The 15,750-nt window shown below is 42.1% G+C and overlaps 1 protein-coding gene across 1 annotated transcript; it reads left to right on the top strand.

Moving 5' to 3' along the window:
• The first annotated feature begins 429 nt into the window (after positions 1-429).
• LOC111598299 lies at positions 430-1,967 on the top strand. Its single transcript, XM_023313486.2, has one exon. The coding sequence runs from the start codon at positions 486-488 to the stop codon at positions 843-845; it is 360 nt and encodes a 119-aa protein (XP_023169254.1). The 5' UTR covers positions 430-485; the 3' UTR covers positions 846-1,967.
• The last annotated feature ends 13,783 nt before the right edge of the window (positions 1,968-15,750 follow it).

Here is a 15,750-nt window from a genome sequence, read left to right as displayed (position 1 = left end):
GATTCATTTAGATGTAAGAGGCTTTGTTATATTTTTTGTTTTATAATGTGACCATGGCGCACAGGTAAGCGAGGGAGAGCCAACAAATCAGCAGAGGCAGCAGCCCAGCGATAAGGCTATAAAATATGATGAACGCCAAGGGCTTGGAAAGTGTTTTACGTGCGTTTTATGACATGACATGACCCAGCCTAGAGTCTAGCCTTGCTTTGTCGAATGTGACCTACATACATACACACATACACACATACACACATACATACATATGTGCATATGTTGTGCCTGCTTTAGTAGCGAGAACTAGAAATGCCTGAGCTCAAGTTGAGCTATTGATGATTAGCGCCGACCTCTAACCTTACGGCGCCTGATAAGCCGCAGCGCTGGAAATGTGGAACTACGCATTGAGGCGTTGTTAACAATGCGAATTTCGTGCTGTGCACAGTCGCGATCCAAATTGGAAGCATCGCACACGTTGAGGCTCGGCCAAAATGAGACTATTGCAAATTGTGCTGCTGTGCCTGGGCCTGTGGCTCAGCCTGTGCCCGTTGCCGGGCAACGCTCGACGACTGCAGCAGCGTGAGGCCAGTGCGGCGCCCGAGCCGGCCCAGAATGCGGAGCTGGAGGTCGATGAATCGGGTCAGTCGCAGGAGTTTGTCTCGGATGCAACGACCACCGCTAAGCCGCTGGGCATTGTGTCCATCAAGTCACGCGCCATCGCCATGGATCGTGCCCTGTGCCAGGAGCAGTCACGCTACCATCCCCACTTTCCCAAGTGCTTTCAGTACTGCAAGAGGCTGGACCACTGGATTGGCCAGTGCTGGCGCGAGAGCTGCCACTGCATCTCTTGAATGCGCCGCAGACAAGCTCCAGTTCCAGTTCCAATTATATTTCCAGCCCATCTTCTGAGGCAGCTTCAACAGCTGATCTAGCTATAGCAGCTGCTCCAGCTCCAGTTCCAGTTCCAGCTTCAGCTCCAGCAACGACTTCTGATTCGACTTCTTCATCAACTTCAGCTTCAGTTCAATTTAGTTCAAGTTCCAGTCTCAGCTTCAGCTCATACTCGCGCTTCAGCAACGGCTTCAGCTTCAGCTGCAGTTCCAAATTTACTTCCAGCTCATCTTCTGCTGCAGCCTCAGGTTCAGCTTCTGTTTTAGCTACAGCAATTGCTTCAATTCCAGCTACAGTTCCAGCTGCAGCTCCAGAAAACGTCTTAAATGCTGTTTCATCTTCAGTTTAGTTCCAGTTATAGTTCCAGCTATGGTTCTAGTTACAGTACCAGCTCCAATTCCAGCTTCAGCGTCATCAACTGATAAAGTCTAATCCAGCTCCAGTGCCAACAAAGCGACGTGAACCTGAGCTCCACATCCTATTCCGGAAACTTTTCCAGTTTCCTGTTCCAGGTCCAGCTCATGCTGCTGTTCCAGCTTCAGCTACAGCTCAGCTGCAGTTCCAGCTTCCATTCCAGCACCAGTTCGATGTAGAGTTCCAGCTTCAGTTCCAGCTTCAGCTCTAGCTACAGTTCCAATTCCAATTGCCAGTTCCAGCTCCATCTCTAGCTACAACTACGGCCTCAACACAAGTTCCAGCATCAGCATCGACTTCAGCTTCAGCTCCAGTTACAACTCAAGCTTCAACTTAAGATCCTGCTCTAGCTCCAGCAGCTGCTCCACTTCCATCGTCAACAGTTCCAGCCATAGCTTCACTTTGCATCTTCGCCCTTGGCAGCTGCTCCCACTCCTGCTGCTCCAGCTGGCGGTCCACTTCTAAACTTTGTACTTACATAATTCTAAGATTTGTTTTATTAGCTGCCAATTACCCACACTTATCTGAGCTCGGCTTCTCTCTGGCGGCTCGCACTTATCTGTCCGTTTGCATTGGCACTAAGCCTTTAGCTTTAGAAATTTCAAGTTTTGCTGATTAAAGATGCAACAAATTGCGTTGGGTTCATTTCCTCTGCCTAATTAATAAGTTTAAGTTTGTTTTTATTTCATCTCTGCCCATTGGCTTGGCGAACTGAAGATGGCTTGATTAATTAAAAGTGAGTCGAGCGTGTTTAAGTTATGCCTCAAGCCAACTTAAACGTAGTTTCAGCTCTTTGATATTGTGAGTACGCCGTATGAACTGACTTGTGAACCAGTTCAATTGACAAATTTGAAAAATGGCACATCTGATTCCTGTGTTTCACTCTGACTGGGCTGGCACCTCTCTATATAGTATTCCGATTCTTTATGTATACTTTGATAAATTCTGAGTATGCCGTATGAACTTATCTGCGAACCAGTTCAATTGTCACAACCGTTATCTAATGGAATGCACCTGATCAAATGGCAAATATTATTCCTCTGCTTGGGCTGCCCCCTTCTATATAGTGTTCAGATTCCTTATGTATACTTTGATAAATTCTGAATATGCCGTATGAACTGACTTGTGAACCAGTTCAATTGACAAATTTGAAAAATGGCACATTTGATTCCTGTGTTTCACTCTGACTGGGCTGGCACCTCTCTATATAGTATTTCGATTCCTTATGCATACTTTGATAAATTCTGAGTATGCCGTATGAACTTATCTGCGAACCAGTTCAATTGTCACAGCCGTTATCTAATGGAATGCATCTGATCAAATGGCAAATATTATTCCTCTGCTTGGGCTGCCCCCTTCTATATAGTGTTCCGATTCCTTATGTATACTTTGATAAATTCTGAGTATGCCGTATGAACTTACCTGCGAACCAGTTCAATTGTCACAGCCGTAATCGCATGCTCCTGATCAAATGGCAAATCTTATTGAATATTTCAATGCATTTCTGTGTTTCTCTCTGGCTCTGGGCTGCCCCCTCTCTATATAGTGTTTCAATTCCTAATGTATACCATAAATATGTATGCATATGGTAAGTTTTTCATGAATTGTCTCAATGGGGCGTGGCAATATACTTTGATATGTGCATTCGTAAGTGTGAACAGAAATAAAAATCCGCACATTTGGCAAGTTTTGCACGAATGTCCAAACCCTTTCACACACATACACACACAGCAAAGTGTGCGTGTGTGTGTGAAGTGTATGTTGCCAGCTCTCTCATATGCTAATTTAATAGTAAACAGTGGCAAAAATATGCGCCCAGTACATAGCGGACGGGAGCTGCCCTGACCGAAAGTGGGGACATCTCTGAATGCGCACACATGTAACGAGTGACAGTTACTAATAGCACACACACACACACACAGCCTCTTTGCCAGACCTGTTAGTGGTATGCGCGCTGTTGTTGTGCCATAGTAAGCACACAATATGCATATTCATGAACTAAGTGGCTGCATTTTCAGCGCTCGCGCTTTTTTTCAAAAAGATTCTTTGTGCAAATTGCAAGCATTAAAAACAAAAACAAAAACAAAAGCAAACACAAAAAAAACCGAAACAAACAGCAAAAAAATGTTTTTGTTTTAGTTGCTGTTTGCATTTTGGTTGTCTCACTTTTTGCTGCTGTCGGTGCGGACTACAGTGCTGCCAAAAAGTATGCACACAGCGCGCCATTCTCGTGTAGCACATCTGACTTACATGATTATTAAGCTTTTTATAGACCTGTAAAACCAGTCTCGGACGGCAATCGATGGCAGACACAAGTGGCGACTGGCGACCAGTGTTGTAAAGCGCGCAAAATGCGACATTCCCCATATGTATATAGTGTTGGCTAACGCTTTTGGATTCAAGTATATTTGTTAAGCTAGTAAGTAAATCAGTTTTTATTTTTTAAATCCTGAACTTGTGAAAATTAAGAATTCCTTGCAGAATGAGCTTAGTTTCGAGAAACTTTACTAAAATATATGTCATGTATAGAAAGAGAACAGGATCAGTATCGGGCTCAAGCTCAGGCTTAGGCTCAACAATCGATTCAATTTAGTCCTATTAATTTTTCTGTCCATCCGTTTAATTCTCCTACCGCCTGTCCGTGCGTCCTTCCATCACTCTTTCTATTTGCCCGTCCGTCCGTCCTTACGTCCTTCCGTATATTCATCCGCGTGTCTGTTCGTCACGCTTGCTATCAATCCAATTGCTTAAATGCTTTCATCTTGGTACCTATTAGAAACTTGATGGATAGAGAGGTAGAAGAGGAAGTAGGGAGCTGAAGATCTGCTGTATAACCTACTGGAGTCAGACGAATATATGTCTAACTCCAGGAGATTATACACAAGATGTTCAGCTTCCTCCTTCCTCATGAGCTATACCAAAATATAGCATATTCCAGCTCTTCATTATTTTTAAAGAGCCCAGCATGGTATTCAGGGTATTTTCTACTCGGACACTGCCGTATCGCTGCTAGCATCGCTAACATAATCGATGCGAATCTAATCAATATCCTTCTGACAATTGTAGCAAAAGCTGTTGAAAAATTGAAGTGAATCTTGTGAGAAGCCGAGGTATTTGACAGTCAGTTATTCTCAGCTAGAAAATACATAAATACGTCTGCATAAATAGTTGAAGTGGAAGGCGTGGAGCGGCTCTTTCAGATAACTGTCAGCCGCTATCACTAGCTAGTATCAATTAAAGAGGAGTTCCAACAAATGATTAGCATCGTTTGACATTAACAAGGAGCGAATGTAGAAGGCCACATTATTAGCCTATTTGATTGATCTGATTGTCTCCCCATTCAAATTTAATGAGCTACGAGAAATGCCAAAAATATATGCTCAAACATGGGATATTCTGGGCTGCTCAAAGCGCGTGACATGGATGTGCGCCAAGCGAGCGCAAAATGTAAAATGTTAAATGGCAAATGGCAAATGGCAAATGCGAGTTTTATGTTTGCATACCCTGCACTTGATGCGCCGCCTAGCAAAAGCTGCCGAGCATGACGATTATGAATGAGAAATCTGCAGTTAATAAATACTTAAGATCTGAATACTTCATAAATTAGATAGAGACTGTGTTGTTATGACACTAGGACAGGGTATGCGCCAGTCGAGCAGGGCTCTGTTTGGTTCAGCATTTTGGGGCCGTGTGTTTTTCTTTTTTTGTTTTTTTTTGTTGTCTTTCTTGTGGGTCCGCTCAACTGATTTAGCTCAATAATGCGACGCGTCTCTCACTTTGATAAGGGTCCCGATGTCAACAAATAATAATGGCGACGGCAGCAGCAAAAACAATCAGTGGCAGGACAGCAAACACGAGTTCGTTATCTTTACCGCAATGTAAACAGTGCCACACGATTTTGCCGTGGTGGCAACGCTGCGCCACTCGCACCTCACAAAGAGCTGGGCAAAGAGCTCGCAGCTGGCAAAATGCAGACAAATTTAGATGAGACACTTTAGACTATGCTTTGCTTATGTAACTATATAAATAACTGCTTTTAGAGTTTATAATGAAATATACTTAAGCTCGTAGACTAGGAGAGAAAAATGCAATGCAAATTGGACTCATGATCATATAAGTGTGATGCACGTAGCCATTATTTTGATAAAAAATTTCTACATTTTGCAGGCTTTGCTTTGGTAGTAAAATGTCAAGTCAACTTCAACAAAAAGCAGCTATCAGCTGTTAAATGGGCTGAAAAATAATGTAGTGTAACCTACTTAAAATTGTTTACCTCTAAAAAAACAACCCTTATATAAACGTTTAAACAAGTCGCTAAAAGTTGACGTTCTAGCTGACAGAGCTTAGAGTTTCCAGCTGTACATCTGTAGAACATACAGATCTAAATAAATACACCATATATAGTGTATATATATATAGAGTATATATATATACTATATACTGTTTGCTGGACATAGTCCCGGGTGCTGCCGAGTAAGCGGGAGATGGCTACCTAGGCGATTCAGAAAGGCTTCTTATGATTGTCCATGGATGCAAAGAGGCGACTAGAAACTGTTATTCTGGAAGTGGACAACGAATAGAAGTATATATTAGAGTAGAAAGTGTCTAAACTGACTCGATCCGCGACATATACATAAACCCAAGTGCAAGCCTCTGGATTCAACACTGTCTTTTATTTACCAAAAATATCACGCCTCTAGTGAACGCATCTAAACAATCTGAACCTTTTATAAACTAAAGTTACCATGCAGCATATGTTGCAAATATCAAGTCTTTAGCTGCAATAGCAGCAGAGAGACAGAGTAAAGTACAGACAGCAAGACTGGCATAGCATAAGTATCGATAGTATCGAGTATAAGTTATCGATAACCAATAATAAACTCGTCCTGCAGGATATATAATGTGTTAGATAGGTAGGGTAAGATAAGATGAAATTGAATCTCTAACTTCAATAAGTGAAATGCCAATTGCTTCTTCACTTCAAACATGCCAAACTCTATCATGAGGTCGCTATATAGGGAATATAAAGAGAATCATTTCACATCAATTTGAGCCCCGACTTTAGATGTCTATGCTGAATATCTCGGATCTTGGAGCTGTGCCCTGCCCTGCAGCTGCCCAGGCACAAGAAGAAGGAGCAGCCAGCAAAGTCTTGAGAAAATTTGTTAAAATTTGTTTGTTGAGGCGTACTGAAAGTGGATATGGAAAGGGGCGACTGGGTATGTAAATGTTGGCCAGATACACGTTTACAAGGCATACATATCGTATAATTCATATAAATTTGCTGGGCACCAGAGCTCTCCCCGGGGTGCATTTAGCTAAACGCAGCGCCGGGAAGCCGGTTGACTACTCGTGGCAATTATAAATTGTTGGAAATAATTTCATTAAAAATGTAAAAAGCGGCATCAAATAGAAAAGTGTATTAATAAAAGCCAAAGTCCTGCTCCTCTTCATGCGGAGCTGGCGCTGGAGTTGGAGCAGCAGCACCGTACTGTAGACTAGCCAATGTTGTCGTACATTTTGGAGTCGTTGTCCGTATCCGCCGTGTCCGTATCCATGTCCGTGTCCGTGTCCAAGTCCGTGTCCGTGTCCGTGTCGGTGTCGGTGTCCATGTCGGTGTCGGCGTTGGCGTTGGCTACGTGCTGCCATTAACTTTGCTTTTGCCTTGCACACCTTCTCTCTCCCGCTCCCTCTCTCGCTCTCCCTTTATCTCTTTGTTGGCAGAAAGACATTGTCCTGTTATTGTCGTTGTTGTTGTTGTTCGAACTTTCGACTTCCTGTGCCCAAAAGGTTTGCACTTTGCGCCTGCTATTTGGTTTGCAAATTTAATGCGTTCGTAAATTTTCGACTGAAATTTCATTTGCGTTAGTTCATTTCGAGTGCTCCCTCCCTCACTCTCCCTCTCTCACACTCCCTCACTCTCTCTCTCTCTCTCCCCTTCAATCAACCTAACTAGAGTTCGGGCAGGCCCTGGCTAGTTACGGTTTTTAGTGCCATCATCATTTAAGCCTGAGAGAGAGAGAGAGAGAGCATATCATCCTTTCGTACGCTTCTGCCATTTGCTAAGAATGCGTGCTGCATTTTTCGTAAGCTCAGGAAATTAAGTTGGCAACTTTACATAAATCGTTATAGCCAACTAAACTTGGCAAACGGTTTCAACTTTGCATTTTCCATTTATGATTCTGCTATAGAGTAGCTAGCTACAGCAATACTAGATATATACCTAAGTAATGGGAGTATATGCGACTATATCCAAAGTTCTTGAAGACGAGAGGCGACAACTACTGTTTTATCACCAAGTTCTAACTTAACTTCACTAAGTAAACGTAACTCTCTTTGGCAACTCATTCAATATGATCAGTCTAAAGTTATGTGATCAACGACTGCGACGATCATCATGATCAAAGACATCTATCGTGTGTTTTTTTTAGAGTCCTATAAACTTAAATCAAAATAAAATAAAAAAAATATTCTTAAGAGCAATGAAACTAAATTTATTGTTTAGATACTTTTAAGACATTGTTGTTTCAATATAATTTCGATTACAATCATGATTGTTATCAAAGAAATTGTGCTGATAAAAATCATCAGAATTGTACGAGGAATACCTTCTTGGACAGGGCTGGATCTCAAGATTGATTCTATATTCAAAGTCAGAAGTCAATTATCTTTTCATATTTGGTATCCAAAATGATGTTCCATAATGGCAAAGAGGACCTAGTGCACTAGTGGGGAGTGACCGGCCAGGAGATACTCTGAACCCTGCTCAAAGCTACGAGCCCTGTTTTGCTATGCATTCAACCAAACTCGCAGACAAACAGATCGACTCAAGAATATATATAGCTCAAGAATTATATACATCTTCCGTCTGTTACATACATTTTCACACAAACCAATATACCCAGAATTCACAGTTTCACTGGATTTGCCATTTAATCAATCAGTTTTTTTCCATTGCAATTCCTTTGCACCTTCCCCTCTACCTTGTTAGCCAGCTTAAGACAACTCCCAAAGTTGTATTCAAATGACAAAGAGCACGAAACGATGTTCCAGGCAGTGCAGCCCTGGCCATCATTTATGTGTCTTTCTATTGCTCAGAGAGCAGCGCAAAGAGTTCCGCGTTTCGTGTCTTTAATTGAAGCTACATATTCGCGCCGTAATTATTTTAGCAGCGCTCTGTAACAATGCGAGCAGGAAGCAGTTAGCATTAAATTATTTCAACTAATTTGCCGTAAATGATATTTGGCAATGCTCATTATGAAAATGTGTGTGTGTGTGTGTGTGTGTGTGTAGGTGTGTGAGTGTGTGCCGCTGGCTGTGCGTGCTCATAAGTTTGACAGCACAAGGAGCAGCAGCAGCATCTGGGCCAACATGTGGTATGAGTGATGGGCTTCTAAATAATAACAGACTGTTTATTTGTGCTGTTTACCTGGCGTGGGCGAGGCAAAGGCGCGGCCTGCAATGTTTACTCAAATTTACTTCAAATGTAAATAATTAAATGCTTTGACGCAAATTAAAAGTCAGCAGAAAAGGGAATACTTCAACATTAGTGCTACTCCATAGAAAAATAAAAAAAATAATAAAATATTTCCTACTCAGAGCCCATTTATAATATAAATGAAATCGGAAGCGATGAAAGTTTTGTTCCTTCCGCTGCCGCATTTCGTTGGTTTTTTAGGCAATTTAATTACATTATGTCAGTGGCATTCCCAAAGCCTTTCCAATTATATATCAAATGAAAATTAATACAAAGCCAAGACAGCGAATAAACAGCCAACATGAACATGCATTTAACGAAATTGGGCTCACACATAAAAAGAGAAGAGAAAAAAATCCAAAATAAAATAAAATAAAAATAAAAATTAAATATATCTTTATATATATATATATGTGTGTATAAATATCTGCAAATTAGCTTAAATTTTGCACGCACGACTGAAACGCAGTGGCCCGCTCAGCTCAGCTCGATGGGAAGTGATATAATTGCTGGGGCAGGAAACGTTAACTGACTGAAAGAGTGACTCGACTCGACTCAACTCTACTCAACTCGACTTCACTCAACTCCAACTACAGCTCCCGCTGCCGCAACTACTACTCAGCTTAACTGGCAACGGGGATTCGAGCTAGAGCAGATGAGATTATGCATTGGGCAAGTGTAAGACCAGCGAGCTGATGCCTTACATTAATTTCGCATGTGAGAAAATAGTTTATAAATAACTTTTGCCAGAGCAAAGTTAAAAGAAAGACAAATTATGAAAATAGCAAATTAGAAAATGAATATACTCTGTCCACAGGTGGTACAGGGTATTAGAAAGAGCGCGAAAAATAAAATAAATAAAGTATTCAAAGTATTCAAGTTGGCGAAGCGCCCAAAGTGTTGCACACTTGACTGCGTACAGAGCCTGGAGGAGAGGGGCAGGGGGCGGCGGTGCGGGTGTGTGTGTGTGTGGTGGGAACGGAACCGAAACAGTCTGTGGGCGTGGCCAATGCCAATGCGGCTGTACACGGCCCCCATAGCCAGCAGCGTTTCGAATGATGAAACGGGAGGCGCCAGGCACAGATAAAAATTCATTTCACAAATGAGCTTTGCGTTGGCCAAAACCAAATTCAAGATCCATGTTAACTGGGTGTGGGTCAGCTCCTTGCTCTGCGGGAGACTGTCTATGTGTGTCTGCCTGTGTGTATTCCCATTGAGTCCACGTGTGTGCACACATATTCATATTTTACGCAGCTGTAACTTGCCGTTTCTGTGAATTAGCATACCCGACATATTAATATATTTATGTATGCATCAATATTAATATGCGCACAGCGACTAGGCCAATTTACTGGCTGAGAAGGTGGACAGATGTGCTAAATAATTAAGGCTGGGATGGGTGTTATCTCTCTCAGATATGTCTCTATACACGTCTGTCTATCACTTTCTATCTCTATTTATCACTATCTATCTGTCGTTCTCTCTCGCTGTCTTCCCCTTCTTCTTGCCCATACATCTCTGTGAATACTTTTCCCATTGTTACAATTTTCCTCTTTATTCATGGCCTTCTCTTTCTACTCCTTCTCCTTCTCTTTCCTCTTATCTCATTCTATCTTCCGTATTTCGTTCTTCTTTCTTTCTTCTTCCTTTCTTCTTTTTTCTTCTCTTCTTCTTCATTATTTCCTTCTTTATCATTTCTTTCTTTCCCTCCCTTTCTTTCCTTTCCTTTCCTTTCCTTTCCTTTCGTTTCCTTTCCTCTTCTTTCCTTTCCTTGCATCTCCTTCTCCTTCTCCTTCTCCTTCTCCTTCTCCTTCTCCTTCTCCTTCTCCTTCTCCTTCTCCTTCTCCTTCTCCTTCTCCTTCTCCTTCTCCTTCTCCTTCTCCTTCTCCTTCTCCTTCTCCTTCTCCTTCTCCTTCTCCTTCTCCTTCTCCTTCTCCTTCTCCTTCTCCTTCTCCTTCTCCTTCTCCTTCTCCTTCTCCTTCTCCTTCTCCTTCTCCTTCTCCTTCTCCTTCTCCTTCTCCTTCTCCTCTCCTTCTCCTTCTCCTTCTCCTTCTCCTTCTCCTTCTCCTTCTCCTTCTCCTTCCTTCTCCTTCTCCTTCTCCTTCTCCTTCTCCTTCTCCTTCTCCTTCTCCTTCTCCTTCTCCTTCTCCTTCTCCTTCTCCTTCTCCTTCTCCTTCTCCTTCTCCTTCTCCTTCTCCTTCTCCTTCTCCTTCTCCTTCTCCTTCTCCTTCTCCTTCTCCTTTTCCTTTTCCTTTTCCTTCTCCTTCTCCTACTCCTCCTTCTCATCCTTCTCCTTTTTCTCCTCCCCTCCTCCTCCCTTCTCTTGCAGGTTATCAATGCATACCACAATAAATGTTACTGAACCCACGAATCAAATGATTTATTTTATTTTTATCGCCTACGTAAATGCAGTTCGTAAATGTGTAACTAAAATGGAATACTTGCTTTGGGTTCTCGATTTGCGAAATGTGCAAAACTCGCCACTGCTGACCCCATCAATGGGTGCTGCAGCTTTGGTGGAGCACTGGCAATTGGTGCATCGTTTCGGGCTTTTATTTATTCATATTTGATAGCTGCGAGTTGTAGCACTATTTTCAGTTAAGCGCCCGCCTCATTGTTGCATCCATTACAGTCGGGCAATGCACAATAATGACCTAAGCTAACTTCCTATAACGGGGAGCCCCACAATTGTGTAGCTGCCTCCGTGCCCCTTCCCCTGGCCCTCTGTCCAGCCCAGGCCACGGGGAGAGACAGCTTGGCGGAAATTTTGTTGTGGCATTTCGTACTCTGGGGCGAGCATGGGCGCGGGTGCGGACGTGGGTGTCGGCGTGGGCGTGAGCATCTCGTACTCGTGACTCCTCAACAAATATTTATATTGCGCACTCGAATATTCAGTGAGCAAATCGACGCTTGGTCAGCAATTGCATTTAAATAGTTTTTCATTTGACTGGGCAATTCGAGCTGCTCTTATGCCCGGACCCAGCTTCATTTGGACCGTGTTTATTACTAGTGTCCCTTTTTCCAGTATTGTGGACTTTTGCTCTGTCAATGGCTAATTTGCAGATAATTCTCAATTAGTTCTTGCCTCTGAGAAAGTTTTTTTTTTTGGGACTTTGTGCATGGTTCAAGGTATTTAAAAGTATTTCAATTATCGTATATAGACTAGATGGAATCTCAACCCATCCAAATACTCTTCGTATCGGTAAATTAGTCAAGTGTTCAGAAGATTCCTTAAACGAGCTGCGAATTTCTCTATCAAAGTCATTTTTCACTCATTAGACAAGTGAACATTTTTGCAATTCAATGAAAATCGCATAGAAAACTTAATGAACAAGAGAGAAAGAGTAACAGAGCAAGCGAAAAGTTTTGCCTTAGGAGAGAGAGTGGACGTATTCAAGGCTTTTATGCAAATGCGGGTAGTTTGGACTTTGGGTACAAGTTTTCTGGTTTTGAGAATTGCAGAGAAAGGCGAAAAGCTGCTGTAGAATTCAACTGAAGCTGTTGTAGAATTTCTCGTGGCTTCGCTTAATCTCAAATTACTTTTACATAATTTCTCCATGTCTCGATCTCTCTCTCTATTTTACGCTCTGCCTGCTTTTGTATTATTTCCGCTCTCTTCTTCGCTCTTCCTCTTTCTATAGCTCTCAGTATCCATCTTCCTCTATTTCTTTCATTTTCTCTTTCTTCAGGTACTCAGTCGCTCTCTTCGCCTCTTTTTGTGGTCTCCCTCTCTCTCACTTCTTTCGTCTCTTCCTATATCATCTCTGACTCATTCCATTGCATCTCTGGCTCATCTCTATCTCTATCTCTTTATTGTATATAATTTTTCATATCTTTATTTCTTTAACACTAATTTCTCTCTCCTCTCTCTCTCTGTCTGTCTATCTGCCCCGCTTGCATGCTGGGTATCTCTAAGTTGAGCAGTTTCAACAAAAACTGTTTTGCAGAACTTTTGTTTTTTTTTTTTTCTTTCACAGCATTTTGCAGCGTTTTGTTTATTCCCTTGTCCAATTAAACGCGTTTTGCTGCCCGCAAAAATAACAACAAACTTTTTTGATTAAAATTAAAAAAAGTTTTTGTTTTTTTTACTTATTTTTTGCTTCTGTGTGTGTGGGTTTTTTTGGAAGTGGACATAAGTTTCGGCGGGGCAACAAGTGGCGTTGAGCTGTCGTGTGACGTTGGCAGGCGATCAATTCGTGTGGGTATGATTACGGGGTGGGGTGGCGTGTGGTGAGGTGGTTAGTCCACAAGTGCATAAGGCGCTACGTAAGCAAAAAGTACGAAATAAATTACAATAACAATAAAATGAAGTGGCTGCCTAACGGGCAAGTGTCCTGCCTCATCGCGTCGCGTCGCGTCTCGCCCCGCCGCGTGCCAGCGCCTGCGGCTGCTGCGTCTGTTTCAATTGCAACAACGCCTCAAGTTGTTTACTGGCAAAACTTTAACCAGAAAAATTACAGCATCGCCGCAAATTATCTGCGCCAGTGTCGCAGCTTAAGCAGCAAGCAGCAGCAACAAATTGGCATAATTTCGATGTGAAACTTATTCAAAGTCAATTGTTGGCAGGCGGCGTCGCAGCAGCGGCAGCAGCAGCCAACAGCGAGCGAAGGCGCTATGCCACGCCCCAACACCAAAGCGCTTCAATTGCGCACTCACATTCAGCGACAACAACAACAACAGATACAAATGAGCATTTGAAACATTTTCATGGAAAACTTTTTCTTTATCCACGTTCGCCTGCGCGCGTTTTATGTCACTTTTTTTTTTCTTTCTATTTTTTTCGCGGTAGCGCGGAAGTCGTAATGAATAATTTTGTTTTCAACTGTACGGATAGCCCCGACAGCGGCACAAAATCTGAATCCATACAAATATAAGTCTGTATATGTATCTGGTTCGGATCGTCGGCTGCTGGGCTCAGTTTTTGGCTTGGTTTGGTTCAACTTTGCTTCGATGACAACTCGCCTCAGCGGCCAAGGCAGAGGCTGGGGTGGCGGCAGAGGCGTAGGCAGTCGCTGACAAATGCACAGGGGTCCGCAGAGAAAGCGATAGAGAGTACGTGATGGAATCAGTCGAAACAATTGTCTCTAAATAAGATTTCAATTGAGACGACTTTAAAACAATCTGAAATTCCTTAGATTAATAAAGCAGTTAATTGTGTGAGTGTGAGTGTGAGTGTGAGTGTGAGTGTGAGTGTGAGTGTGAGTGTGAGTGTGAGTGTGAGTGTGAGTGTGAGTGTGAGTGTGAGTGTGAGTGTGAGTGTGAGTGTGAGTGTGAGTGTGAGTGTGAGTGTGAGTGTGAGTGTGAGTGTGAGTGTGAGTGTGAGTGTGAGTGTGAGTGTGAGTGTGAGTGTGAGTGTGAGTGTGAGTGTGAGTGTGAGTGTGAGTGTGAGTGTGAGTGTGAGTGTGAGTGTGAGTGTGAGTGTGAGTGTGAGTGTGAGTGTGAGTGTGAGTGTGAGTGTGAGTGTGATGTGAGTGTGAGTGTGAGTGTGAGTGTGAGTGTGAGTGTGAGTGTGAGTGTGAGTGTGAGTGTGAGTGTGAGTGTTGAGTGTGAGTGTGAGTGTGAGTGTGAGTGTGAGTGTGAGTGTGAGTGTGAGTGTGAGTGTGAGTGTGAGTGTGAGTGTGAGTGTGAGTGTGAGTGTGAGTGTGAGTGTGAGTGTGAGTGTGGTGTGAGTGTGAGTGTGAGTGTGAGTGTGAGTGTGAGTGTGAGTGTGAGTGTGAGTGTGAGTGTCAGCTAATCTCATATATTTGTATTACGACATCGTGTATATATATAATACTTTATATGTGATTTAATCCACAGGCAAATTTCTGTTCCACCACTGCCACTGGCACTGGCATTTTGTCATCATAAATGAAAATATAAATAGCTGCTATAGTGAAAATCTGGTTTTTCATTTCGGGAAAAAGAAACTACAAAAACAAGAAACAAACAAGCGAAAAACAATCTTAAGACTGAAATGCGCAACGCGAAAGCAATAAAAAAGCGAAGACAAAATTTACGGGAATGCGTTTAATATATGCGACAAAAATATGCCCCATAAAACAAATGGAATTTTTAATAATTAAAATAAAATCATATTAATTTAATAATCTATGAAAGTATAATCACAATTTTAATAATTATGAACTCATTTAATAAAATAGTAATTACCATAACCGGGACAATTCTTCTGAATGCTCCAATTGGGCTTTAATACGTTGTTTTATTTAAAAAGTTTAAAAGCTCGCTTAAAATATGATACGTTTTTGGTTTATTGGCATAGTTTTGTCTACAATATAAATAATGCTCGTTTATAACTTTAATAAACTTTCAAAGCTTCATTTTAAGATCACATACATTGAAGTATTAGTAATGCCTTCAAAGCCCACTTAAAGCGCTAAGTCGATGTAAAAGCTGATTGTTTAGTTTCCGATACGCTTCATCATTTGTTCTAGCAGAAGCATAAAATAGCTTCAAAACAAAATATTATCAATTCCTATTTTAATAAAGCTTTAATATGCTTTTAACGCTGTGCCAAGCATTTAAGGCTTTGTCAACTAGTTGAGGCTTATTGCTGTGGTAAACAAAAGAATTGTATGCCTCTACGAATTCAGGCGAAAAGCTCTCTCTTAAGTCTTAATGTGCTTTTGAAGCTTTTTATCTTAAAAGTAGCGCATTTTGAGTTGTGCCTATGGCCGACAACACTTAAAGAAGAAGGCCAAGTCGAGCTGACGACTTGACCGCATAGTCAAAGCCATTTAAACCAGTTCAACTGCAGTCACGCTTTACCCTGAAGCCGGTTAGCCAGGCGGCTCTACACCCATTGATGCAACAGCAGCTGCGTTTCCGTGGCAATAAATGCGCCTGCTTCCTTTTTGGCTATCACAAACTTGTTTTGCTCATGCATCAACTTCAGCTGCATCTGGATCTGGACTAGCTGCTGCTGCTGCTGCGCTGATTTAGTTTTGTCTACCCACTCGCAGAGCAATTGCATA

Source organism: Drosophila hydei, unplaced genomic scaffold (assembly GCF_003285905.1).
Source record: "Drosophila hydei strain 15085-1641.00,03,60 unplaced genomic scaffold, DhydRS2 tig00000415-arrow-arrow-pilon, whole genome shotgun sequence".
Taxonomy (NCBI): Eukaryota; Metazoa; Arthropoda; class Insecta; order Diptera; family Drosophilidae; genus Drosophila; species Drosophila hydei.
Note: the sequence above shows the minus strand (reverse complement) of the source record. Positions and strands in the feature narration are given on the sequence as shown.

Coding starts and splice junctions, on each gene's coding strand:
- LOC111598299 (XM_023313486.2), top strand. CDS start 486: ATGAGACTATTGCAAATTGTGCTGCTGTGCCTGGGCCTGTGGCTCAGC.